Source organism: Triticum urartu, chromosome 5A, assembly GCF_056163025.1.
Source record: "Triticum urartu cultivar PI428250 chromosome 5A, HENAU_Tu73, whole genome shotgun sequence".
Lineage (NCBI taxonomy): Eukaryota > Viridiplantae > Streptophyta > Magnoliopsida > Poales > Poaceae > Triticum > Triticum urartu.
The window spans coordinates 572,765,974-572,791,430 of record NC_141877.1 but is presented as its reverse complement, the minus strand read 5'-3'; the positions used below and the strand labels follow the sequence as shown (position 1 = coordinate 572,791,430).

The window sequence follows — 25,457 nt, the reverse complement described above, 5'->3', positions numbered from 1 at the left end:
TAGCTAGTAGGTTCATTGTTGTCTAGCAACATGACCTCCAAGATAGGATTACGTACCACTCTGAAATAGTACGCATCCTTGTCGACCTACAAGGTTTGGTAGTGACTTGATCTTAAGTTTCATGATCACTATCATCAGCTTCCACTTCAATTGGTGTAGGCGCTACAGGAACAACTTCCTGTGCCCTGGTACACATTGGTTGAAGTGACGGTTCAATAACCTCATCAAGTCTCCATCGTCCTCCCACCCAATTCTTTCGAGAGAAACTTTTCCTCGAGAAAGGAACCGTTTCTAGAAACAATCACTTTTGCTTCCGGATCCGAAATAGGAGGTATACCCAACTGTTTTGGGTGTCCTATGAAGATGCATTTATCCGCTTTGGGTTCGAGCTTATCAGGCTAAACCCTTTTCACATAAGCGTCACAGCCCCAAATTTTTAAAAAATGACAGCTTAGGTTTCTCTAAACCATAGTTCATACGGTGTCATCTCAACGGAATTATGTGGTGCCCTATTTAAAGCGAATGCGGTTGTTTCTAATGCCTAACCCATAAACGATAGTGGCAATTCGATAAAAGACATCATGGTATGCACCACATCCAATAGGGTGCAGCTATGATGTTCGAACACACCATCACACTATGGTGTTCCAGGCGGCATTAGTTGTGAAACAATTTCCATAATGTATTAATTGTGTACCAAACATGTAACTCAGGTATTCATCTCTATGATCATATCATAGACATTTTATCCTCTTGTCACGACGATCTTCACTCTGAAATTACTTGAACCTTTCCATAATTCAGACTTGTGTTTCATCAAGTAAATATACTTAGAATCTACTCAAATCATCTGTGAAGTAAGGGCATAATGATATTCACTGCGTGCCTCAGCACTCATTGGATTGCACACATCAAATGTATTACTTCCAACAAGTTGCTCTCTTGTTTCATCTCACTAAAAATGAGGCCTAAACATACATAAAACAAAACACAACATACAATGGCATGAATGCTACTCTGCCTAGCTCAATAATGTTAGGGGGGGACTACAGCGGTAGGGCTCGATTAATTGTACAAGTAGTCGGCTGGACCGGTCTGGGTAAGAAGAGAGCTTCTACTCTCAGGGAGACTTCTTCCTTTTGGAATCCCGCATCGTTTCGATAAATATCTGGTGCCCCTCCACCTCCAGCTTGACCAACAGAAACAAAACACATAAGGGTGTTAACTGCTTAACAAAAAAACGGACTAGCACGTGCTTTCTTATACTCCCTCCGTTCCAAATTTGAACTAAAACCACGACGAGTAATTTGGAACGGAGGGAGTAGAACCGAGAAGAGAAGGGAGGACACCAGTGACCATAGTGCTACAATAGACAAATGCCATATTCCAGATAGAAGCGCAACAGACACCAAACCCAAGGCAGATGCCAATCATAAGCCCGCAATGATCAATGTGCAGAACACCCGGGCTAAGACTAGGGCAACTATGTAGCCAAAATCAAGAGAGGGTATTTTGTCGACGAGGTAGCAAGAACCATGTTTGGCATAAAGTTTCAGGCTGCCAACAAGCTCAATAACGATGAGGAAACTTTTTTTGTAGGGCCCAGTCAACATGTGCACACTGCACATTAAACTTGTAAGTGCAGACATATCTAGTCGATGCTAATCTCATTTGCAGTCATTTTTCATGCATAACTGAATATAGGTGAAGGCATGTGCCTATGTCAATTATTTTTAGCAGCATTATCTCAATGGTAGTTGTTGTGCTTAACAAATTCAAGATGAATAGAATGTTACTAATGATAAAGCAATAAGAAGAGTTGTGATTTAGTAACCACTCACACTCTATCTGCTCCTTGATGAGTAAAGTTTGAAGCAACTACCAAAAGTTGGCCACTATGGTTATACGCCATTGATGCCACACTGCCCGAAAAGCTAGGAAACTGCACGGGTAAAATGATTATACTTTCAAGTTACGAACCGAAGAACATAAAAGGAAGTACAGTACGTGATAGTAAAAATACAATTGAAAACAAAACTATCACAGGCAGGGCCCAAAAGTTTACTTTTATGTTTAGTTGTTCATGGCAGCATCAATCATGTAATACGTGCAATATTAAGTACAGATATTTAGCAAGTGTTCAGTACCTAAGAAAACTTGTGAAGAACAAATGAATAATATTGATCAACCAGATGTTTCTGCAAAATATAGCAGAAACATCACATAGTACTGCGAACGGCTCCCCTCTTGGAAAGCGAGAAATGAATCGACTCAAGGCGGCCAAACAACCAGTAAGCTTTTAAAGATCATGCGCACGCACGGAACGTTTCATCCGGAGTATAGCACCAACTTTCTCTGGGTTAGCGTCGATCCCTTATTCGAAAACGAGGAAGCCGAGTAACTTTCCGCCAGAAACTTCAAATGTGCATTTTGATGGATTAAGGTTCATATCATACATTCTGAGGTTGGCAAAGGTTTCTGCAAGGTCAGCCAGCAGGTTGGAACCCTTACGTGACTTGACCACAATGTCATCCATGTATGCTTCCATATTCCGACTGATTTGAGTGAGCAGACACTTCTGAATCATCCTCATGAATGTGGCTCCGGCGTTCTTCAGGCCGAATGGCATGGTGACATAACAGAAGCATCCGAATGGAGTAATGAAAGCCGTTTTTATCTCATCGGGTCCATACAGTCGGATCTGATGGTACCCGAAATAGGCGTCCAGGAAAGACAATCTCTCACACCCCGCAGTCGAGTCGACGATTTGGTCTATGCGGGGGAGAGGAAAATGATCTTTCGGGCAGGCCCGATTGATATGCTTGAAGTCAATGCACATGCGAAGTGAATCGTCCTTCTTGGGGACCATGACAACATTGGTGAGCCACTCAGAGTGATAGATTTCTCGGATGAACTCAGCTGCCAGGAGCCAAGCCACTTCCTCACCAATTGCTTTTCTCTTCTATACGGCGGACCATCGAAGATGTTCTTTGACTGGTTTTACTTTCGGGTCGACTCGCAAACGGTGCTCAGCTAGTCCCCTGGGTACACCCAGCATGTCAGAAGGTTTTCATGCAAAGATGTCCTAGTTCTCACGAAGGACCTGGATGAGCGCTTCTTCCTATTTACTGTCGAGTGTAGTTGAGATGTGAGTAGGAGCAGCATCAGGATCGGTAGGGTGAATATGAATCGGCTTGGTTTCACCGGATGACTGAAATGCAGAGTTAGTTGCAGGCTTCTTGGATCGCAGCAAATCACTCGGATTTGCATTTTTCCGGTATTCTTGCATTTCAACTGCTGCCGTTTGTGCATCAGCGATTTTTGAGACCTTCTGGAAGCACTCTTCTGCCTTCTGCCAATTGCCAGTGACAGTGATCACTCCTCTGGGATCATACATTTTTAACTTGAGGTACACGTAACATGGTCGAGCCATAAAACGCGCATAGGCAGGCCTACCCAGAATAGCATGATAAGCACTCTGAAAATCCACCACTTCAAATGCCAACTTTTCTTTGCGGTAATTCTTGGAATCACTGAAAACCACATCAAGTGCAATCTGACCGAGTGATTCAGCCTTCTTGCCAGGGATAACGCCATGGAAACTCATGTTGCTCGCATTAAGCTTGGACATCGGAATGCCCATCCCCTTCAAGGTCTCATCATACAGGATATTTAGGCCACTACCACCATCCATCAGCACTTTAGTCAGTCGAGTGCCTTCAACAACTGGGTCGATCACCAGCGCTTGCCTCCTAGGGGTGGCTATATGTGATGGGTGATCGGACTGGTCGAATGTAATGACAGTCTGGGACCACTTCAAATAACTTGGTGTTGCTGGAGCAACCATGTTCACCTCTCTGTTAGTGACTTTCAGTCGACTTTTGTTTTCAACATCAGCAAAAATCATCAGAGTGGAATTGACATTGGGAAAACCATCATCATCTTCATCCCGATCTTCACCTTTGTCCGACTCCTTTTTCTTCTCTTTGGGTCGTTTCTCTCGAAACTGCTGGATCAGGAGCCGACACTGTAGAGTGGTGTGTTTAGGGTAAATGAAATTGCCCTCTTCATCTTTTTTGGTGTGAATGTGGCATGATAAATCCAACACATCATTTTCATCTTGATCTTTAACTTTCTTGGGGTTTCATGGCCTTTGGGATTCCCCTTGAACTTCCCTTGAGCCACCACTAAAGCTTCACCAGGAGCTGCTGGTTCGGCCTTCCGCTTCTGTTTCCGACTGGAATTCCCTCCTCTAATTTTTTGGGCGACTGTTTTGTGCTTGCCACTCCGAAGTCGGTCTTCCTCTTCACCGTTAGCGTACTTGGTGGCAATCTCCATCATCCGACTCAGGGACATATCCCCTGTCCAACCGAACTTCAGATTCAACTCTCGATACTTAACGCCCTCCTTGAAGGCACAAACTGCTTGATGATCTGACACACTCTCTACTGTGTGGTGCAATGTGATCCATCTCTGGATATAATCTCTCACGGTCTCATTCAGTTTCTGCACACAAGACTGCAACTCTGTCAACCCTGCTGGTCGTTTGCATGTACCTTCAAAGGTTCTAACAAACACTCGGGCCAGTTCTTCCCAACTATATATGCTGCCAGGCGCTAACTGATTCAACCATGCTCTGGCCGAGACTTCTAACATCAGAGGAAGGTGCTTCATGGCCACTTCGTCATTGCCACCACCAATCTGAACAGCCACTCGGTAGTCCTCAAGCCAAGTGTCAGGCTTGGACTCTCTAGTAAACTTACTGATTCCAGTCGCCAATCTGTAGTTGGGAGGAATCACTGCTGCCCTGATGGCTCTGCTAAAGCACTCTGGACCTGAAACATGTACTCTGCTGCCAGTCAGATAATCTCTGTCATGGCCTTGTTTGTGTGCTCTGTTCCTGTCGACCAGACCTTGAACGAGGATAGATCTCGCTTCAAAATCTGGCTCTCTGGGGTCGACCAGAATTCTTCGTCCATCACTGTGAGGGCGTCTGTCATCATGCTGTCGAGGCACATATGAACCACTCCTCAGAGGAGGCGTGGGCACTCGACGACGATCATCATGGTCTTGGTGATCATGCTGCTCACGGTTTCTGTACTGATCTCGCCGGTCCCCATGTCCCTCACGCCGCGGGGGCGATCTTGGGCTGTGAGCCGACTGAACAGTGTCTGCCATCACAGATCTGCTATGAATCCTATTCTGCGATTGAGATACCGTTGTGTTCAGTTCTCCAGCTGCCCGGAGTAAAGCCCGGATCTGCATCAAACCTCTGCGAGCCTCCGACTGGGAAGGCTGAATCGACTCTGCTATTCGGGCTGCAGCTGTGAGATTTTGAATCGGAATTCGGTATACCTGAGTTGAGGGCGGGAAAAGTTGTCGTCGACTGGATTCAGGAATCCGCTGCCGAGCACGCTCGTCCAGTGCGTGCCGGAGGTTCTCCAGTCGAGTGTGCTCAGCCAAGTTGGTCAAGCGCGCCTCCTCCAAGGCCCGGGCCTCGGGGGTCTCTCCAACGATAGGAGTGTGAAGTGCATCCATATTGCGGCAGCGGAGCTCTTCCCTCTGCTGCGAAGAAAGAGGCTCGGGGCGGTACTCTTCATGAACACGCGACGGATCGCCACCGCCATCACCACCATCCTCGCGGGCGAAGCCAGGAGGACTGCGTGGTCCATTGACCATCAGGACTTCCGCCGCGGGGTCACTGCTGTCGCACTCGGATGCAGTCTCGACGGAGCAAGTCGACAGGTCGAACATGCCGTAGAGAGTTTCGTCGGGCTCGATTGCCGCGACTTGTGGAGTGGCCGACTGGCGGGCCACCGCATGCCTCACCCACCGCTAGAGCCGTGACCGGCCGGAACGCTTGCGCCGGCGGACAGTGGGGAGCGAGGATGCTACGGGAACCGACCGATACTGAGTCGACGGCTGCCGGAGGAGAACGCCACGGACGCACGCGCGAAAGTGCGTCGTCCCGCGGGCGGGGAGCGCATCAACATCGAGTGGAGCCTCTTGGAGCCAGGCGGAGTTGTCGACGACGAAGATGAGCGTGCCGAGATGGATCTCGCGGCCCTCAGCCAAACCTCCGCCGGAAACCATGATGATGGGAATCGAGGAAAACGCAACTTTCACCGAAAAATCGCTAAGACACCTGCCCCAAGGTGGGCGCCAACTGTCGTGGTTCTAAAGCTGACAGTAGAATGGGGGGTAGGTATGTAGAGGCAAGGTCCTAGCTACGGCGAAGTTGTAGACACGAGATTTACGAGTTCAGACCCTTCGCGGAGGAAGTAACAGCCCTACGTCTCGGTACCCGGAGGCGGTCGACTGAATTATGTGTGTGTGATATTGCAGGGGTGCGAACCCTTGTGCCTGTGGAGGGGTGGCTTATATAGAGTGCGCCAGGACCTCGGTACCTGGAGGCGGTCGACTGAATTATGCGTGTGTGATATTACAGGGGTACGAACCCTTGTGCCTGTGGAGGGGGTGGCTTATATAGAGTGCGCCAGGACCCCAGCCAGCCCACGACGCCAAGGGTTCAATGTTCATAAAGAGAGAGCGTTACAGGTAACGTCTGTATTAAAGTGACATAAATGATCATTAAGTCTACGAGTAAACGCTCGATCGTTGTCGCGCTGAGTGACTTTAGGTCTTCTGGTTGTCGAGTGATAGTCTTCATGGTCGAGTGACTTAGAGTCTTTCGAGTGGAATACTTCATGTTCGAGTGGATGATGACTTCTCAAATGCTTCTGGTTTTAGGGTGATGTCCTAGGGAAGGGTGTCTAGGCCAGGCCTATGACCCTATCCTAGGTACATAGCTTCATTACCAGGGGAAACCCTAGATCTGGGTCTACCGGATCGGACGATGACAACGCCTTCGATGGCGTGCTCCCTCCTGAGGGCATCGTTTTGAAACAGGAGCTGGCTGGAGGGGACGAGGAGGAGCGGTGTTTCATCTACTGCAAGGCCGACGACGGATCCCGGCGGCATGGCGCTGCGGAGTTTCGGCGACGGACGCGTGTGGATGAACTCGCGCAGGAGGACAACGCTGTCTGGCGTCGTGGTGGCGTCGATGACAGAGAGACCTAGCACGGTAGATGCAGCAGTACAACTCTGAAGATGGATTGATGGCAGGTGGCTGCGGCGGCCTCATACCCGGCAGGCGTCCTGGTTGAGGAGTGCGCCAGACTGGTGGGTGCCCCATACCTGGCAGGCGTCCTGGTTGAGACCTCACGTTTTAAATGTTAGGTTTGGCTGCGAGATCTGTTTGGTATTAGGCTCAGACTATCAACATCCCTATATCAACTGGATTGAAGTAGCGACAGATCTTACCTAGATGGTGGCTTTAGTCTTACTATTGTATGGCTTTGTAAGGTTTGGTGTGAATAATGAATAAAGTGGCTGCATGCATCGTCCAGATGCAGAGGCCGGGGATCCTCCTCCATTTCTAAAAAAAGCAACTTAAACCCCAAGTGTCTTAACTCAACAAAGTCTACTTCAATGATGCATGCTAGCTTAATTTCATAATTTGCCATCACACTCGCATCGAGTTGAATAATAGCAGCAGCTCAACTCAAAACAACTCATATGTGTAGTGACCAGTCTGTTTTGAGTTGTTAAAGCTGTCTGGCCTGCTGGTGACTAATCACGCACCTAATTCTTATCCATCTAACTCTAACCACATGCACTTGGGCGCAGATTCGATGAACTAGCAATGATTTATCAAGTCCATCGATATGTGACGTGTTATTTACATAGCTGGACAAATCAATTAGTAGTGGATGCAATAGCTGGACAAATCAATTTGTAGTGGATGCAACTGCTGCCTTATTAACAAGAAGGGCTTGCTGTCTAGCTTGCAAGTCTTGTTTGAATATATAACGATTGATTTGCATCATAATTAGGTAAGGCAGCAAGATGGTTGCAAATGCAATGAACTTTCCTTGAGATCTGGTAGCTAGGTCTAGTTTAGAGCATCTACAGCCGAACATTTCAAACCCGCCTCATACGCCCGGGCGGGCCGCCCGGTCACTATCCAGTCGTGAACTCTCGATCTAGACGGGCGCCTCATAAACGCCCGAGATGACCGGCACCCCTCATATCCAGCCCAAATATGGGGCCAATATGGGGGCGCCCGGGCAAGCCCGCCACGTTGGACTAACGGTGCGGTCCCACGTGGAAACGCCCGGAAAGTCGACGGTCCGAAGCTCGTCTCCTCCGTTGGACAGATGTCGCCACGTGGTGTCGCTCCGGCGGGCCACGTAGTGCCTAGCCCGGCTATATAAGTCGATCGGCGGAACTAAAACCCTACCATCCTCATTTTTCTCCGCCTCTCCGCCGCAGCTGCCACTTTCCACTCCGCCATGGCCCCACGCTGTTGGGTGAGGAGCCACCCATTTCTAACGCCGAAGCGCCGGTTTGAGCTCCTTGAGCATATCCGGGCAAGGCGCCAAGCCCGGATCGACGCGGGGCTACCTTTGGATGCACTGAATCTGGAGGAGGAAGAGGAGGAGGTAGAGGAGGATGCGTCGGAGGAGGCGGACATGGGAGGACGCTGGCGACGGGGATCTGCAGGCGGAGCAGTAGGCCATCTTTGATTCCCTCTGCCCGGAGTCGGCTGCCGAGGCCAGACGCCGTCGCCGACAGGAGATGGAGGCCGCGGAGGAGGCGGAGATGCTCACCTACATGAATGAGGTCGAGCAGGAGAAGGATGAGTCGGAGCCGTCCTCCCCACCCGTCCAGCTGTTGCTCGGCACCGTCATCATGGACACCTCCGACGATGAAGATTGGCTAGGGTCCTACATAGTATGTAGTTCATAGGTTCCCTTTTTATTGCGTTGTTTGTATGGATCTAGGAAATGAAATACGAGAGATTCGGAAGCAAAATGCCTAATTTGAGGCGTGACCGATACTGTCCGCGGACACGCTCGATCACGTCCTCAAGCATTTGAGGGACCGGATTTGTAAAGTCGGGCTGTAGATGCTCTTATTACTCTATCTTGGGGCAGACAGGAACTAGGAAGATTCATCCGTTGATATCATCAAAATTAGTAAAACAAAAAAAATGCACACCCTCGGTAATCGGCATCCAATGGACAAAAAATTGAATCAACAAATATCTTACCAGAGTGGCCGGTGATGGCTCCTGCCCCCGTTCCACCTCGCTTTATTGCATTGTTACCTGCACATAAGATGAGAAAAACCACAAACTGTTATTTTGTTTTAACAATATTACAGCATTTATAAAACAGAAAAATAGCAAAATAAAAATAACAATGTAGCAAATCATGCGGCCAACAGCAAAAATCATCCAAAAGCAATCATCCAAGCTGGTAGCAACTTGGTAGCAGCCCCGACCACCGTGGGCGTGGGGAGTAGCGTTGCACTGCACGAGGAGGACGGCGGAGAACGCCATGGATTTGGACGCGCGACGTCTGATGGCAGAGATCCGTGCTGGCCGGACCTGAGCTTGGCGGCGCGGTCGAGAGTAGGACAGAGCCGGGACGTTGAAGCTTGCAGAAGGTGCGCCCCGCGCATGGTGGCGGAGCTTGTCGGGGCAGAGCTGGTAGGTGGTGGTCGCGCCGGACCGGCGGAACAAGGAGGTGGAGATGGCCACCAAGGTCGACGGTGTGGGAGGCGAAGGAGGCCCGAACCGCTGGCGGCGGCGCCGACCGGAGGTGACTCACCCGTGGTCTGGAGCACGAGGAGGCGCTGCCGCGCTGAGGAGAGCGAGAGGAGCAGCTGCCGTGCTCGTGCTGAGGAGAGCGAGAGGAGCAGGAGGGAGGAGGAGACGCGACGGGCATAGGCGGGAGGAGAGAGAGCAGAGATTGCGTGAGGTGAGGGAGTGAGGAAAAGATAAAGTTCTGCACGTGGCAGAGCTGTGTCCACGCGGCACAGGGTCCTAGGCTCCCAGCCCGTGCGAGTGGAAACCGGAGGATGGAACGACACGATCCTCTGCAGGAACAGCAACGTTTCCCTTTTCCGAGCAATGCTAGTGGGACTATTTGATTAGATTAAAAAAAAGAATTAGGCCCACCCCACCTAAAAATCAGGAGGGCATGTATGGATTAGACGAAAGTTTATGTAGCAGGCCTTGCGAATCAACCTGTGGTTGACATGGTTAGGTGGACAATGGTATCTTAATCCATCAGGGTTTAAATCCTGGTGCTCGCATTATTTCTGGATTTATTTTAGGATTTCCGGCAATGCGCTTTCAGTGGGAGGAGACGTTCTCGTCGATGACAAGACGCCTGTCAACGAAGTCGGGCTCGCCCCGCACCCGTCGTCCTCCTTCCGGCATTCGCCGTACGTAGATTTCAGATCTGTTGAGTGAGTCGGGCCTGAACGGGATGATCTGATCTTCCCGCTGTTCTCGAATCAACACTTCTCAGAGCTGGGTAGTGTTGGGGACGCGCGGCGGACCGGCCTCTGGCCTGGCAGGGTGCCTGATGCAGTGTCCCTCCCTGTTGGCCTCTGTATCATCGAGTCTTGCGCCGAAGTGGTCGCCAGCGGCGGCAACCCCATGGCGCTCCCAGCTGACTTCCACGTCGAGGAGTGAAAATCTTCAGCGGGCAATCTTAATGTGAAGTTGCTGAAGCGTTCTACTGAAGATAACACACACAGGCAAGGTGGCAATGCCTGTGAAGAATCGTTTTGTTCTGTCCATCTTCTGCTAAGAGATGAACGCTGAAGTGCTCCACAAGTTTGATAGATGATGCCCTGTCTCTGGGATGGTCGGCTCGCCGGCGTTGCCGGCTCCCTCAGCTATGTTGCTGATATACGTACGGGTTACTGCATATGAGTGAGGGATTGCAGCCTGATCTGCACATGAGAGAAGGGTTCCTTCCCTTGCATCTTTTTTTTTCTCTCAACCCGTTGGTGCTTTGGGAAGCGCATGCATGCTAGGCTGCTGATGATAGCCATGTGTGCAATTTAATTCTGCTGGCTGCTGGGCGGTTCTTGCCATTTTCTCCAACGGAGGCCAGGTTAGGCTAGTCAGGCTAGTCATAATGGAAGTAACTTAGGTAGTAACATAGCACATTCCAAGAGAATTTTGCTTATGTGGCATGTAGTTAATGAAGAGAGATGTGTTTAGAGTAACATAATATGTTACTGTAACATAGCGCTTCCCGAAAAAGAATGAGTCTACAAGCTAATAAATGAAGCCATCTATGACACTACTACTATGTTACTTTGCACTATGGAGGTTGTAATTTAGACTAGTGTCATGTGCATGAATCTAGTATAAGTTACTCCCCACTATGAGCAGCCTCATAGTGGGAGTAACTTAGCTAGTAACATAACGCACTTCGAAAAAATTCTGCTTATGTGGCAAGTAATTGATGAGAGGTGGTAACATAATATGTTACTGTAACATAGCGTTTTTTAAGACAAGATGAGTCTACAAGCTAATAAATGAAGCCATCTATGATACTATTATTATGTTATTTTGCATTATGAAGGTAGTAACTTAGACTAGTGTCATATGCATGACACTAGTCTAAGTTACTCCTCACTATGACCAGCCAGTAAGGTTGTTACTTTGCTGATCAACTATGATAACACACACCAATTAAGTAGCAGCGGCAGCACGTTTCAATCTATTGAACAGAATCCACTGAAAATGAGCCATTTGAATATGCTTCTGATATTGCACATTATGACGATTATACAGCACCGTGCACACGATTACTTTGCAGCTATGTTTTCATGGCCAAAGCTTGAGTGGGGATGCCACGTTGGTACTGCTGCCTAAAAACTGTTAATAAAAAATTGTGTTATTTGCAACTAATTAATCTAAACTATGGTGTTTTCTGTAAAAGTTGATCATGATTATGGTTTCGCAGAAGACATAGTTGTACGTCTCTCTAATAAAGATTTTTTTCTTCCCGTTGCAACGCACGGGCACGCTTGCTAGTTATTAATAAATCATGGATCACTGTAAAAACAGGGGGGCCTCTACCTAATTACAAAAAGTGTAAAAAATAGGTCATACAAGCATCGCCAAACAGTAAAAGAAAATAGAACTTCACGACATACAGAAACACACCAACCCTTGGTAAGAATACTGTGCTAGATATTTAGAAATTAATATGTTGAAATTATTTTAATCTGATGAGGAATTTGCGGAAACATTCTACTGACTAGATCCACACATCCCAAATGCCGTTGCCCCTGTAGGGGATCGCGTGCATCTATTTCCCTATGATCTCGGCCCCATGAAAAGAAAATTTAATTCACAAACCCCAACGGTTAATGCACCAGAGGTAGTAAAGCTGATGGAAAGAAAATCTGCAACAACAGTAAAGGACACAATTCTTAGAGAGCTAAAGAGAGAGATGATGATCTCTACTTGGTGGCGCAATACTTACAAAGGTTGTGCGGCTCTTCATGGCCCGACTGACGTGAAGGAGTTATGACCTAGAGGCAAATAATAAAGGAGATTTTATTATCATAACTCATATGTTCATAATGTTTTATATCATGCTATAACTGTATTAAGCGGAAACATTAATGCACGTGTGATATTTAAACAAACCAGGTCCTAGTAGTCTCTAGTCATACTAGTTCGTAGGGCAACAGATGATCAAGGTTTTCTGATCATGGGTGTTTATACCATTGACATCGAAGTCATGTCATTAGAGAATGATATGATGGACACACCCCTTTATGTTTATCATAACGAGATCGAGTCATTTAAAGTTCAAAGTTATGATAACGGAAAATGTAGTACCTTAGCCTTAGACTGTGAGATGGTATCTAGTTGCTATCCTGGAAGTTACTTTGATTGCATCAAACGTCACACCGTAAAAGGATGATTATAACGGTGACTTTTGGGTAATGGGAGGGATATGTTAAGGCGAACCATCAAGAGCAGGCCTTGCCAATCCTAATGACGGATAGATACTTCTGGGCCTACTCAGTGGAGTTGCATCAATTAGCTTGCAAGCATGTGACCGGCTCACGGGAGATGCAACAACACGGGAACGAGCTGAATTGTTGTGTCGGTAACGAGACAGAACGGGGTATGAGATACCGGAAGATCAAGTCTCGGACTAACAGAGTATCGCCAAGGCAAGATGCATAGGAACTTGATGTTTACGGTTCAAACGACGCAAAAACTTCGATGGATGCCCAGGGGCCATTAAGGGCGTTCCAGTTCACTTAATGGTCATTGGTTGAGAAGTGTCTCGCCATGTCTGGTGTGTTCCGAACCGTTGGGTGTCACGCTTAAGGGTAGACGATGGCTGAGAGAGATCTTAGTACTGAAGAGAATGAATAAAGAGAGCCGAAATCGTCCCAGGATTTATCTGATGGTGATCGGAGAGTTCCGAAGGAGTATCGGAATAAAGGAGAAATGCCCGATAGTGATCGGAGAGTGCCGGAAGTGTTTCTGGGACTCAAAAAGAATAAGTAATGTGTATTTATTATTAATTAGGGTAATTAATAATTAAATGGCATTTTATTTCATTTAAAAATGCATTTATTCCACTAATGGGCCTTCCGGGCAGATTTGGCCCATTAGGGAAAAAGTGGAAAAAAGAAAAAGGAAAAACGGGGGCAGCCCACATGGGTCACTTGGGGCCCATGTGGGGGTGCGGCTGCCTCCCCTTGGCCGCACCAACCATGTGGGATTAGTCCCACATGGCTTGGCCAAGGGGAAAGCCTCCCCCTTCCCACTATATAAAGTGAGGCACCCCTCCCCTTTTCTCCATCCAATTCTCTCTCTCTCTCTCTCTTCTCTTCTCTTCTCCAACCGTGGTTCCCTTCGGAGCTGCGCAATGAGTTGAGAATTCTCCACTATAATACACCGTCGTGTTCATAGTCTTCGGCCCATCTCTCTACTTTCGCCACCTCTGCACTGGGCCGGAGACCGGAAATCATCGACTACACCGTACGTGTGTAATCCCGCGAGGTGCTACACTTGAAGCACTAGTCGTGAGAACCTCTATACGACCCTGAGGTCGGCGTCGTCGTCTTCATCAGCAACCCTTGCGTGCGGGAGGGTAATCCACGCTATCAGTCTTCGAGGGTATGATTTCCGATCCTTCTCCGTTACTATATATCTGCATAGTCATAGATCTTGGCATGTTTTCGGTTATCGTTGCTAGGATTTTTTTGTATTTCCGCTACAAAACCCTTTCAGTGGTATCAGAGCCGAGCTATGCGTAGATATAGTATTACGGTTAGACTCATGTTGAATGAGGGCATCGATATTGCAGCGGTTACCTCCTCGCGTGTACTTATTCATGCTACCGGCATTGTGTGATTATTAGCTGCCCTATATGCCAACTTTATGCGCACTTCGTGCGCGAGACCGGCCTGCAATTGACATACGACTTGTACCGTATACGCAGAACAGGGTGTAGTTTCTCATACAATAGATATCATGGTATTTACAATGGGAGGCCCGAAAGGGACTTGCAACAAACCGATGCTCTATCGATGGTGTGGCTGCAGGTTCGTAGGTAAGAAGCAGTTCTTTCACGCCAGCCCCATGAGCCACGTAAAACTTGCATAGAGATAAAGTAGAGGCGTCTAACTTTATGTTGCAGGAGGCAAGCAATTGTTCGGACTAACCTTTTCATGTGGAGGCATCGTGGACATGGGGCTGTTTCGAAGCGCACGATGGAGATGAAGGCGCAACAACCATATCATATCATGTTACACTTTTTCATCTGATGTCATTGTGTGACTATATAGATATATATACATCTGTATAGCTATATCATATGTTATATTCGGCGGTAGCTATATAGGATGATCCCTCTTAAAATTCTAATGCTGGTGTTCTCCCTTAGTGCGGCACCGACAAGAAAGTCTGCAGTTGAGGGTGGGCCGTGACGATCGGGTGCTCTCCTCTGCGTTCGCATACATTGGGTGTAAGCCATGTATGCACAGCTTGATGCACTAAGGTTAACTTGGTGAGTCTAGCATGTACAGACATGGCCTCGGAACATGGATGACCGAAAGGTCGAGCACGAGTTTTATGTGTGATGCAACCGACATGTTTTGTCCACCTGTGAAGCTACACTGATGGCCATGACGATCGGGGGAGGTGTGGTGGATGGGGGCCGTGTGATCACTCTAACGAAGTGAGGGATGTTCGTTTGAGTGGGAGTTTATGTGTGTCATATATTTCAATTTGAAAACATGAATTCAAATTTATGAACAAAATGTCCTATATTTGAACACACGAACCCATTATTATGAACATAGTCTTGAATGTCTTTGCAAAACCTTTGTAGACAATAACATGTTCTGTAGCCCTCTTAAACTTAGAAAAATTCCTACGATTGAGAAACTTAAAAGGTGGGTCCAACTTCATAGTTTTATACTGTAGCTTGAGGATACTCCATGTTCAAAATTTTACTTCTATATGATACCCGTTAGGAGATAAGTCTGGAGAATCCGCTGATGAAGAGATAATTTGATTTATCAAGTTCATGCAGATAATTCGGAAATTAAACTCGGAGATTCCTCTAACAAAGAGATAATTTGATTATCAAGTTTATGTGGGTAATTTCATCATAGTCCAATATGCTATGTTCTCTATCATGGAGAATGAGCTGCTAGTGCATTGTGAACATTCGGAATGATCACTGAGCTTAATGCTCTACATGCACCGTAAGTCAGGTTTTCTTCTCAAACAAAATGGAGAAGAACACTCAGAAAATGTGGTAGTCATGATTGATGACACTGAAACACCGCGTTGAGCCTAATTACTGGATGACATATAGTTTTGCTTGCAAAGGGGTGCTGCAATTGCCGCCCACCCTAGTTGCAGATATTTTGTCATGGACTATATCATGCAAAGGGAATTGTTCACCTTCATGAATACTTGGTTGTGTTGAAAACCAAGAAGATGAAATAGACTACCAGGAAGTCATCAATGATGATGGTATATATGATGTACACGTTGTGAATGTTTTACCTAAACCGATGGTGGTTGTAGTGACTGAGTTATGACACTGGTCATGTTTTATGAAAACAATTTGTCTGCTTGAGTAGCATAGAAAGACGAGGAGACGATGCGTGTCAATGATGGCAAGCAAGATGTTGTGATGACCGTCAACACTCTCCCTCTGGATCTACCATTTGAATAAGATATTTTGTAATCACTTGTTAGTGTGATCGTTATAAGTGTGTCTTGCCACAAGCGAGCCAATTATTCATATGTGTTAGTGACAAATCATTGTCCTATATTTATGAGTGATATCTATTAATGATCATGCACTGGTTATGAATGGATTGTTCTTATTTTTGGTAGTAGTTCCTGCATCCATAACATTAATGCCAAAAACATAAACTTAGTAAGTCAAGTCAACATTATATGCATGAAAAGGCTCCACCCCGTTGGACCTTTGAGTCTTTAGATTTTGATCTTTTGACATGTGCAAATTGTCCTTCTTGGACAGAGATAACTAAAGACTCCGTCTAAGAAAACGGAATTTTAACTTGTTGAGAAACATGCATGTTGATGTGCGAGGATCAATGAGTACTTCAACCAAGTAGTGGAAATCATTATTTAGTTTTCAACGATGATTTGAGTTGATATGTGTATATCTACTTAGTGAAACATTGATCTGAAAAGGTTTGATGAATTCAAACAAGTTCAGAGTAAAGTAAAACTTCAACGATGATTTGAGTTGATATGTGTATATCAACTTAATGAAACGTTGGTCTGAAGGGTTTGACAAGTTCAGAGTGAAGTAGACTTAGCAAGAAAATCAATTCCCCGTAATGCTGATCGAGGAGACAATGATTTGAGTTATGATTTTGGCATATCATCAGAAGACTTGTGAAAAGGGGTTTTCACTAATTACGTTGCATAGAAAACCATGGTGCTATGTGTGTTTGTACATTGTGACCATAATCCATTGGATAATGTGTGGTCAATAATATCTCTTATCGAATTATTTTTATCATTTGAGCTATATGTTAGAATCAAAACATTCACTTTAAATTATAGGGAAACCATTTAATCCATGGAGACAATACCATATGTTTTATGGCATGGCTTTTGGCCTAGATTGTCGTTTATATAATTTAGGTTTTCGATGTTCTCGAACCTAAAGCGGATAAATTCATCTTTGTAGAATATTCGGTAAAGTAACTGGATACATCTTTCACGACAAAAGCAATTGTTGTTGAAGCATACCTTTCTCAAGAATTCGTATCTTGCAAAGGTATAAGTGAAAGAAAAGGTAGAGTAAGACAGAGTTCATGAAATTTCTCACCGGGCATCAGTGTGGCGCAGCGAAAGTCGTTCTGTAACCGTCCTCTGGAAGAAAGTTCATGGTTATGATCATAACTCTGATCCAAGCTCCTACTAAGATCGTGGGCATATGAGAATACGTTCCGCAGTGTGTGGTACGACAATCTTGTGATGGCCGTCATGTTAGTGAAACATGACAAACCTACGAACTGCAAAGAAGCGATGGTGGACCTATGTCCGATAAATGTCTATGAGCTATATATAATCCTAGATAAAATCCATGTATGATTACCAAGTGTGACTTGGGTAATTTTTCCTCGATGGCCTACAGGTCATTGTGAGAAAATGGAATTTTATAAGAAAATAGACACTAACGGAATAGCAACCGTTTATAAAGTTCAGTTTGTCGCAAAGTTTTTCGACAAATTCAAAGAGTTGACCACAACGAGATTTCATCTCAGGTGGCAAAGCTTAAGTCCATTTACGATTGTTTTAGCAGTTGCTACAATTTGAGAAATTGTTAGATGGACAAAGAAACTGTGTTCCCTAATGGAAACATTAAGGAAGAGTTGTAGTTGTACACCAAAAGGTTGTGTTGATCATAAGGATGCTAAAACATGTATGCAAACTTCAACTGTCCATTCATGGGCTGCGTGGAAACTAGGCGTAGGGGTCATGGTTGCTTGAACAGACAAGTTGTATCTAGCTAGTTATGTTATATTACAATTGGATTGTAAGAAACATCTTCCAGGGAGAATAGTTCCGTTAAGGGTTCCTTTTCCTGGGTGTGCATGCATTAGTGTACATGTCTTAATTGTGATGAGAGAATCACAATATATGCAACTTCTGGGGGTTCACAATGAAGTCAGTGCAAAAGGCGTCTTCAATTCACCGACCGAATATTCCCTTAAGAACGCGAGCTTTCGGCTTCACCCAGCCTGAGGTACACATCCGGATGACCCGGCAGTAGCAATCGCAGAGGTGCTCCCTTTATGCCCTAGCCGAACTAACGGGAACGTAGGGCATAAGCACAGGAGCCAGGCAACCTAGCTTGGCCAAAACTTAAGTCATGTCGATGCATATAATGGCAAAGAAAAGGTACATATGGAAAAGGACGCATATGTGAAGAGCTTGATGCTCAAAGAATAATAAAAAGCTTTTGTCGAAGAAGCCCCCAGGCATAATGGACGTACATATTCGAAGATGTATGAGTCCGTAGTGTGCGGTCTAACCGTATGAGAGCTTTAAAGCAAGAAAGGAAAAAATGACCAAAAAAGAGAGAAAAATAATGGAAACTAAAGGGGAGAAGGGAACACACAAAGAGTTCGGCGCTAGGCATAGAATCGGAGTCTGGCTGCGTTCCAAGGGTTCGGCTCGAGGCGATTGTCTGATGCATCACGAAGGCGGTACGCTCCTCCGGTAAGAACTTCGTCAATTATGAAGGGACCCTCCCATTTGGGCTTGAGCTTGTCCTTTTTCTTCTCCAGTAGGCGTAGAACAAGTTCACCAACGTTGTAAGTCTTGGCCCGTACTTCTCTGCTTTGATATCTTCGGTCCTGCTGTTGATAAAATGTTGAACGAGCTTTTGCAACATCGCGCTCCTCCTCCAAGGCATCTAGGCTGTCCTGCCGATCTAACTCGGCTTCTCTCTCTTCATACATGCGGACTCTGGGTGAGTCATGAATAATATCGCAAGGTAACACAGCATCTGCGCCGTACACCATGAAAAAGGGTGTGTATCCGGTAGTGCGGTTAGGCGTGGTTCGCAACCCCCAGAGTACGGAGTCGAGCTCCTCGACCCAGTGCTTGTCTAACTCCTTCAAAGACCGCACTAGTCTGGGTTTGATGCCGCTCATAATAAGACCATTGGCTTGTTCAACTTGACTGTTTGTTTGCGGGTGGTAGACAGAGGCGTAATCAAGCTTAATGCCCAGTTTGACACACCATATTTTCACCTCACCAGCTGTGAAATTGGAGCCATTGTCAGTGATGATGCTGTGCGGGACACCATAACGGTGCACCACATCGGATATGAATGCTATCACCGGCCCGGACTCGGCCGTTTTGGCTGGTCTAGCCTCTATCCACTTGGTGAATTTGTCCACCATGACCGGCAAATATTTTTTCTTATGGCTTCCCCCTTTAAGGGGTCCAACCATGTCTAAGCCCCAGACCGCAAAAGGCCATGTAATGGGGATTGTTTGTAGGGCGGTTGGGAGCATATGGCTTTGGTTGGCGAAGAGTTGGCATCCGACGCAGCGTTGGACGAGGTCCTGTGCGTCTGCTCGGGCCGTCGGCCAATAAAATCCTATACGGAAGGCCTTGCTGACAAGTGCCCGGGCTACGACATGGTGCCCGCCGAGACCGGCGTGAATTTCTGCCAAAATTTGCCGCCCCACCTCCTCGGAGATACACCTTTGAAGGACTCCGGTAGTACTTTTCTTGTAGAGCTCTCCTTCGTGAACTTTATAGGCCTTCGAACGCCGGACAATGCGGTGAGCCTCGTTCTGATCTTCTGGGAGCTCCTTCCTATTAAGGTAGGCCAAGAATGGCTCGGTCCACGGGGGAATGACTGCCATGATGAGGTGGGCTGACGGTGTTATTTCGGTGGCTGAGCCTCCGATGATATTGGTGTGTTCGCCATCTGTGTTTGTGTTTGGAATGGGACTGTCATTGCTGTCTCCCCCTTGCCACACCATGGATGGCTTAAAAAGCCTTTCCAGGAAGATGTTAGGTGGGACGGGGTCGTGCTTAGCGCCAATGCGAGCAAGGACGTCCGCCGCCTGATTACCTTCTCGGGCGACGTAATGAAATTCAAGCCCCTCGAATCGGGCCGACATATTTAAGACGGCATTGCGATAGGCTGCCATCTTTGGATCTTTGGCATCAAAATCTCCATTTATTTGATATATTGCGAGGTTTGAGTCCCCGCGCACCTCCAGGCGTTGTATGCCCATGGATACGGCCATCCGAAGACCATCCAATAAGGCCTCGTATTCGGCCGCGTTGTTGGAGTTTGTGTATAAAATTTGGAGTATGTACTGGACGACATCTCCAGTAGGGGACGTCAATGCGACGTCCGCTCCTAACCCCACCAACATTTTGGAGCCGTCAAAATACATGACCCAATTGGAATATGTGCCGTACTCTTTAGGGAGTTCGGCCTCTGTCCATTCGGGGACGAAGTTAGCCAATACTTGGGATTTAATGGCTCGACGTGGTTTGTATGTTATATCAAATGGAAGGAGCTCGATGGCCCATTTGGCAATCCGGCTCGTGGCGTCACGATTGTTTATTATGTCATTGAGTGGCACTTCAGAACCCACCGTAATCGAACACTCCTAGAAGTAGTGTCCTAATTTTCGGGATGCCATGAAGACTGCATATGCTATCTTTTGATAGTGTGGGTACCGGGATTTGCATGGTGTGAGGACAGTAGATACATAGTATAGTGGTTTTTGGAGTGGAAATTTATGTCCGTCCTGTTCTCGCTCGACGACGAGTACGGCGCTCACTACCTGGTGTGTTGCCGATATATATAATCTGGTTCGCCGACACTTGGCGCGGCCAGGAATGGGTTGCTTGCTAGCATGGCTTTTATTTCTTCCAATCCGGCCGTTGCCACGTCCGTCCACTCGAAGTTATCGGTGCGCCGTAGGAGGCGACAACATGGCAACGCCTTTTCCCCCAATCTGGAGATAAAGTGGCTTAAAGCTGCCACACAACCCGTTAGTTTTTGGACTTGTTTGAGGTCAGTTGGCGTAGCCAATTGTGACAGAGCTCGGATTTTGGCTGGATTTGTTTCAATTCCTCTATTGGAAGTGATGAAGCCTAGCTGTTTGCCAGCGGGGACGCCAAAGACACACTTTTCCAGATTGAGCTTGATGTCATACGCGCAGAGGTTGTCGAATGTGAGACGCAAATCGTCTATTAGTGTTTCAACTTGCCTAGTTTTAATGACAATGTCGTCCACATAAGCCTCAACTATCTTGCCAATCTGTTTCTCTAGGCATGTTTGAATCATGCGTTGGTAGGTGGCGCCGGCGTTCTTGAGCCCGAAAGGCATGGTGTTGAAGCAAAATGGCCCATACTGGCTGATGAATGCTGTTGCGGCTTGATCGGACTACTTCATTTTGATTTGATGGTATCCGGAATATGCATCAAGAAAGCACAGTGAATCGTTTCCTGCGGTGGCATCAATGATTTGAGCAATGCGAGGGAGGGGGAAGGGATCCTTAGGGCAAGCCTTATTGAGGTCTTTGAAATCGACGCACAGGCGCCAGGATTTGTCCTTCTTTGGTACCATCACCAGGTTCGCCAGCCAGTCCAGACGTTTTATTTCTCTAATGAATCCGGCCTCAATAAGCTTGGCCGGCTCCTCCCGCATAGCTTGTCATTTGGGTTCGAAAAAGCGCCGCAGTGTTTGCTTGACGGTTTGTATCCCTTCAGTATACTGAGGTTGTGTTCGACCAACTTGCGAGGGATTCCTGGCATGTCTGAAGGGTGCCAGGCAAATATATCCCAGTTTTCGCGCAAGAATTCTCGTAGCGCGGCGTCAACTGTGGGGCTGAGTTGCGCTCCAATGGATGCTGTCTTCTTGGGGTCTGTTGGATGGACCTGAAATTTTACTATTTCTTCTGCTAGTTTGAAGGAGGTGGATTTGGGTCATTTGTCTAGGATCACATCATCCCTGTCCATAGTGGAGCGCAGTGCGGTTAATTCCTCGGCCGCGAGGGCTTCGGATAGTGCCTCGAGGGCGAGGGATGCAGTTTTGTTTTCGGCACGGAGTGCTATGTCCGGATCGCCGACGAGAGTGATTATTCCGTTGGGCCCGGGCATTTTTAGCTTCATATACCCGTAATGAGGTACAGCTTGAAATCGTGTAAAGGCCTCTCACCCCAACAAGACATGATATCCACTATTGAAAGGGGCCACTTGGAAGGTTATTTCTTCGGACCGATAATTCTCCGGCGTGCCGAATACCACATCCAGTGTGATTTTTCCCGCACATCGCGTCTCCTGACTAAGAATGATTCCTCGGAAGGTCGTGCTGCTTTGCTCGATGTGGCTCCTGTCTATTTCCATTTTATGGAGTGTGTCCTCATAGATGAGGTTTAGCCCGCTGCCGCCGTCCATGAGGACTTTAGTAAGTCGAAAACCATCCACGATGGGGCTGAGGACCAATGTGGCTGGAGATCGGACTGTTTTGTATATAGGTTCGTCGCTGGCATTAAAGGTTATAGTCGTGTTGTTCCAAGGGCCTATCGCGGCGATCTGGCAGACTTCGGCAAGGCCGTGGAGTGCCCTTTTACGCTTATTGTTTGAAGCGAATGTCTCGAAGACCGTCAATACTCTAGGGTCGTCGTCTTCTGGAGGGTGTTGCTCGGTGGTGTTTTTGGTAAGAATATCCTCACCGCTTTTGGCTACTTGCCGGAGTATCCAGCATGCTCTAAGGCTGTGGGTTGATACAGTGTCCGACGTGGTGTGAAGTTTGCATGGCCCATCGAGCCATCCTTCTAGAACAGTTCCATGACGCGTAATGGGTTTATATTTTTTGGCTGTTGGATTGGGCGTGCCACGAGGGTGTGCCCTTTTCGCCTGGACAAGGGGTTGGGTTGGTACCGATGGCTCCCAGCAAGCTGCCTGAGCTTTCCAAGTGCTTTCCATTGCGCTGTACTTTGGTACGATAGTTGCAAGTCCGTGAAGTGTAGTATGCGAGGGCGGCTGATGGCGTTGAGAATCCCTTCGTCCGCGCATTTGTTGCAGAAAGATGATATCGCATCCTCATCACGGCAATCTTTTACCTTGTTTTTTACAAGGAGGAATCTAGCCCGTAAGTGATGGACCGTTTCCCGAGACTACTGTTTTATGCTAATGAGATCGTTTATGTACGGGTGGGTGGGTGGCATTAAATCCGACCACTGACCTAGTCAATTATCCGGAGTCTAGAATCCTTCCAAACTCAACCGTCCGGGCACCGGAGCATCTTCCAATTGTTCGGGCCCGCCGTGCGATTCCATGTTCGGAGGGCAGGCCACATCCTTTCGCTGGTGATTGTCCGGCTCTTCAAGGTCGGCGACCCGAACATAGTTCGGCTTCGGTATAGAAGGAGAGCCGCTGTCTTGATCTTCGACTACCGCTATCTGGTGGGTGACCGGTGGAGATTTGATTTCTCTTTGGTCAGGTTTAAGCCCGATCCGATCGTAATCTGTAGCGATTCCCAGGGCGGCGATGCGATCTAGGAGCTCGTTCAAGGACGAGAATTCCGCCGGATCCATCTGCTTGGAGTGTTTGGAGTCAACACAAAGGGGATTCTCGATGGCCCTAGAGGTCATCGTCGGCTCTACGGCCGAACGGGCGGTCTTGGTGAAGCCGCCCAGTAAGGACGAGGCATGCCATCGATCCTGTCATCGACGTCACAGCGGAACTCTCAATGAAAGCTCCAATGTCGGTGTCAAAACCGGCGGATCTCGGGTAGGGGGTCCCGAACTGTGCGTCTAAGGTCGATGGTAACAGGAGACGGGGGACACGATATGACTATGATCATGAGTATCCGCCTATCCGGACTATGCTCTCTGATTTATATAAACACCGGAGATATCTAGGGTTACATGGAGTCGGTTACATAAAAAGGAATCTACATAGTTGATCACCGAGCTTGCCTTCCACGCCAAGGAGAGTCCTGTCCGGACACAGGTGCAGTCTTCGGTCTTCTTATCTTCATAGCCCATCAGTCCGGCCCATGGCTAACAGGTCGGACGCTCGAGGACCCCTTAGTCCAGGACTCCCTCACTTGGTGTTGGAGCAGATCAGTGATGAACATTGTGTGGGATCCATACTCTACGTTTCTGAGCAGGTTGACTCGAGGATGGTCCAACATCTCGAGTATGCTTGAGCGACTCCTGGTACCCAGTCAGACCAGTTTCAGTTCGGAAAGCTTGGCCGACAAGCGTCACAAAGTCTGCGCGATCATGAGCAACAAGTATGAGCTTTATATTGGGACGCGGTCCTTCATGAAATTTCTCCTGCTTGCGAGCGTCAGTGCAGACGTCATCCGTAGCATACCGGGATAATTCAAGGAATTTCCTCTGATATTCATCCACAACCATTGTGCCCCGCGAGAGTTTGCGAAACTCCTTCTTCTGGTCCATTAGACCTTGCGGAATGTGCCATGCACGGAAGGTTGACTGAAATTCTAGCCAAGTGGTTACAGTCTCTGCAGGCAGCATACCCTTGTGGCTTTCCCACCATTGAGCAGCTGGACCCTTCAAGTGAAATGTCACAAAGGTGACGTAACTGGCAGGGGCAACATTAGCTGACTCCATCTCAAACAGGATGTCACGTAGCCAATCATCAGCATCCATAGGATTGGTGGAGTCGCGGAAAATGGATGGACTGAGGCGCGCAAATTCTTGCGGTGTTATTGGGGTAGGCTGTTGATGAGCATTCTGGTTTGGAAACTGGGACATTACTCCAGTCATAAACTGACGATTCAACTCAAACTGTTGCATCATTGCGATAATATAGGGTGGAGGTGGAGGATCATTAGCCATCCTGCTAAAATGTAACAGGGGAGTAGTTTAGCATTGAGCATTTGCAAAGAGAAGGAACCGTCCACGATGAAACTTGCATAATGAAAGAAGCACTATGGATACATCGTAGTAGTCAACATGACATTGTGTGTATTATTCCAAATACATTTCAACGGAATATTCTTAGACAATCCAACTCTGGGGTGAATGCATTTACGATATCCTAATGTTAGAGTTAGCAAATTTATTTAAACCAAATAGAAGAGAGATCAGAGTCCTAGAGTATAAACGAGGAATAAAAGATCCTAATACCACCCAATGGCGACGTGGGCCCGTAAGCCACACATCCATGTTAGTAAAAGTTTTTCAAATACTAAACTCAACTTCAGCCAAGGATTTGGAAAGAGGGTTTCTACAAGCAGTCGACTCTGAGACCAACTTCTGACGCCCCGATTCAATCGTACACTAATCATACACGCAAATGTGTACGATCAAGATCAAGGACTCACGAGAAGATATCACAACACAATTCTAGACACAAATTATAATAATACAAGCCTTATATTACAAGCCAGGGGCCTCGAGGGCTCGAATACAGCAAAGTCAGCGGAAGCAACAATATCTGAGTACAAACATAAGGTTAAACAAGGATGCCTTAAGAAGGCAAACAAAAAAGCAAGAACGATCGAAGAGGCAAGGCCTCCTGCCTGGGACCT

General features: G+C 47.1%; 2 protein-coding genes across 4 annotated transcripts; both read right to left on the bottom strand.

Annotated features, from left to right (window-relative positions):
* Positions 1–851: 851 nt before the first annotated feature.
* LOC125531707 (uncharacterized) lies at positions 852–9,697 on the bottom strand. Of its 3 annotated transcripts, XR_015602717.1 has the most exons (3): positions 9,116–9,697; positions 1,842–1,942; positions 852–1,189 (listed from the first exon to the last, which is right to left on the bottom strand). XR_015602717.1 is itself a non-coding variant. In XM_087521784.1 (2 exons), the coding sequence occupies exon 2, from the start codon at positions 5,752–5,754 to the stop codon at positions 4,015–4,017; it is 1,740 nt and encodes a 579-aa protein (XP_087377910.1). In that variant the 5' UTR covers positions 5,755–8,789; positions 9,116–9,697; the 3' UTR covers positions 1,949–4,014. The 3 variants fall into 3 exon arrangements, 1 of the variants encoding a protein (XP_087377910.1); XR_015602716.1 differs by having other exon boundaries at positions 852–1,942; XM_087521784.1 differs by lacking the exons at positions 852–1,189; positions 1,842–1,942 and adding an exon at positions 1,949–8,789.
* Positions 9,698–24,018: 14,321 nt separating this feature from the next.
* On the bottom strand, positions 24,019–24,723 carry LOC147972975 (uncharacterized). The gene has a single exon (XM_087524521.1). The coding sequence runs from the start codon at positions 24,721–24,723 to the stop codon at positions 24,019–24,021; it is 705 nt and encodes a 234-aa protein (XP_087380647.1).
* Positions 24,724–25,457: the final 734 nt, after the last annotated feature.

Coding starts and splice junctions, on each gene's coding strand:
- LOC147972975 (XM_087524521.1), bottom strand. CDS start 24,723: ATGATGCAACAGTTTGAGTTGAATCGTCAGTTTATGACTGGAGTAATG.
- LOC125531707 (XM_087521784.1), bottom strand. CDS start 5,754: ATGTTCGACCTGTCGACTTGCTCCGTCGAGACTGCATCCGAGTGCGAC.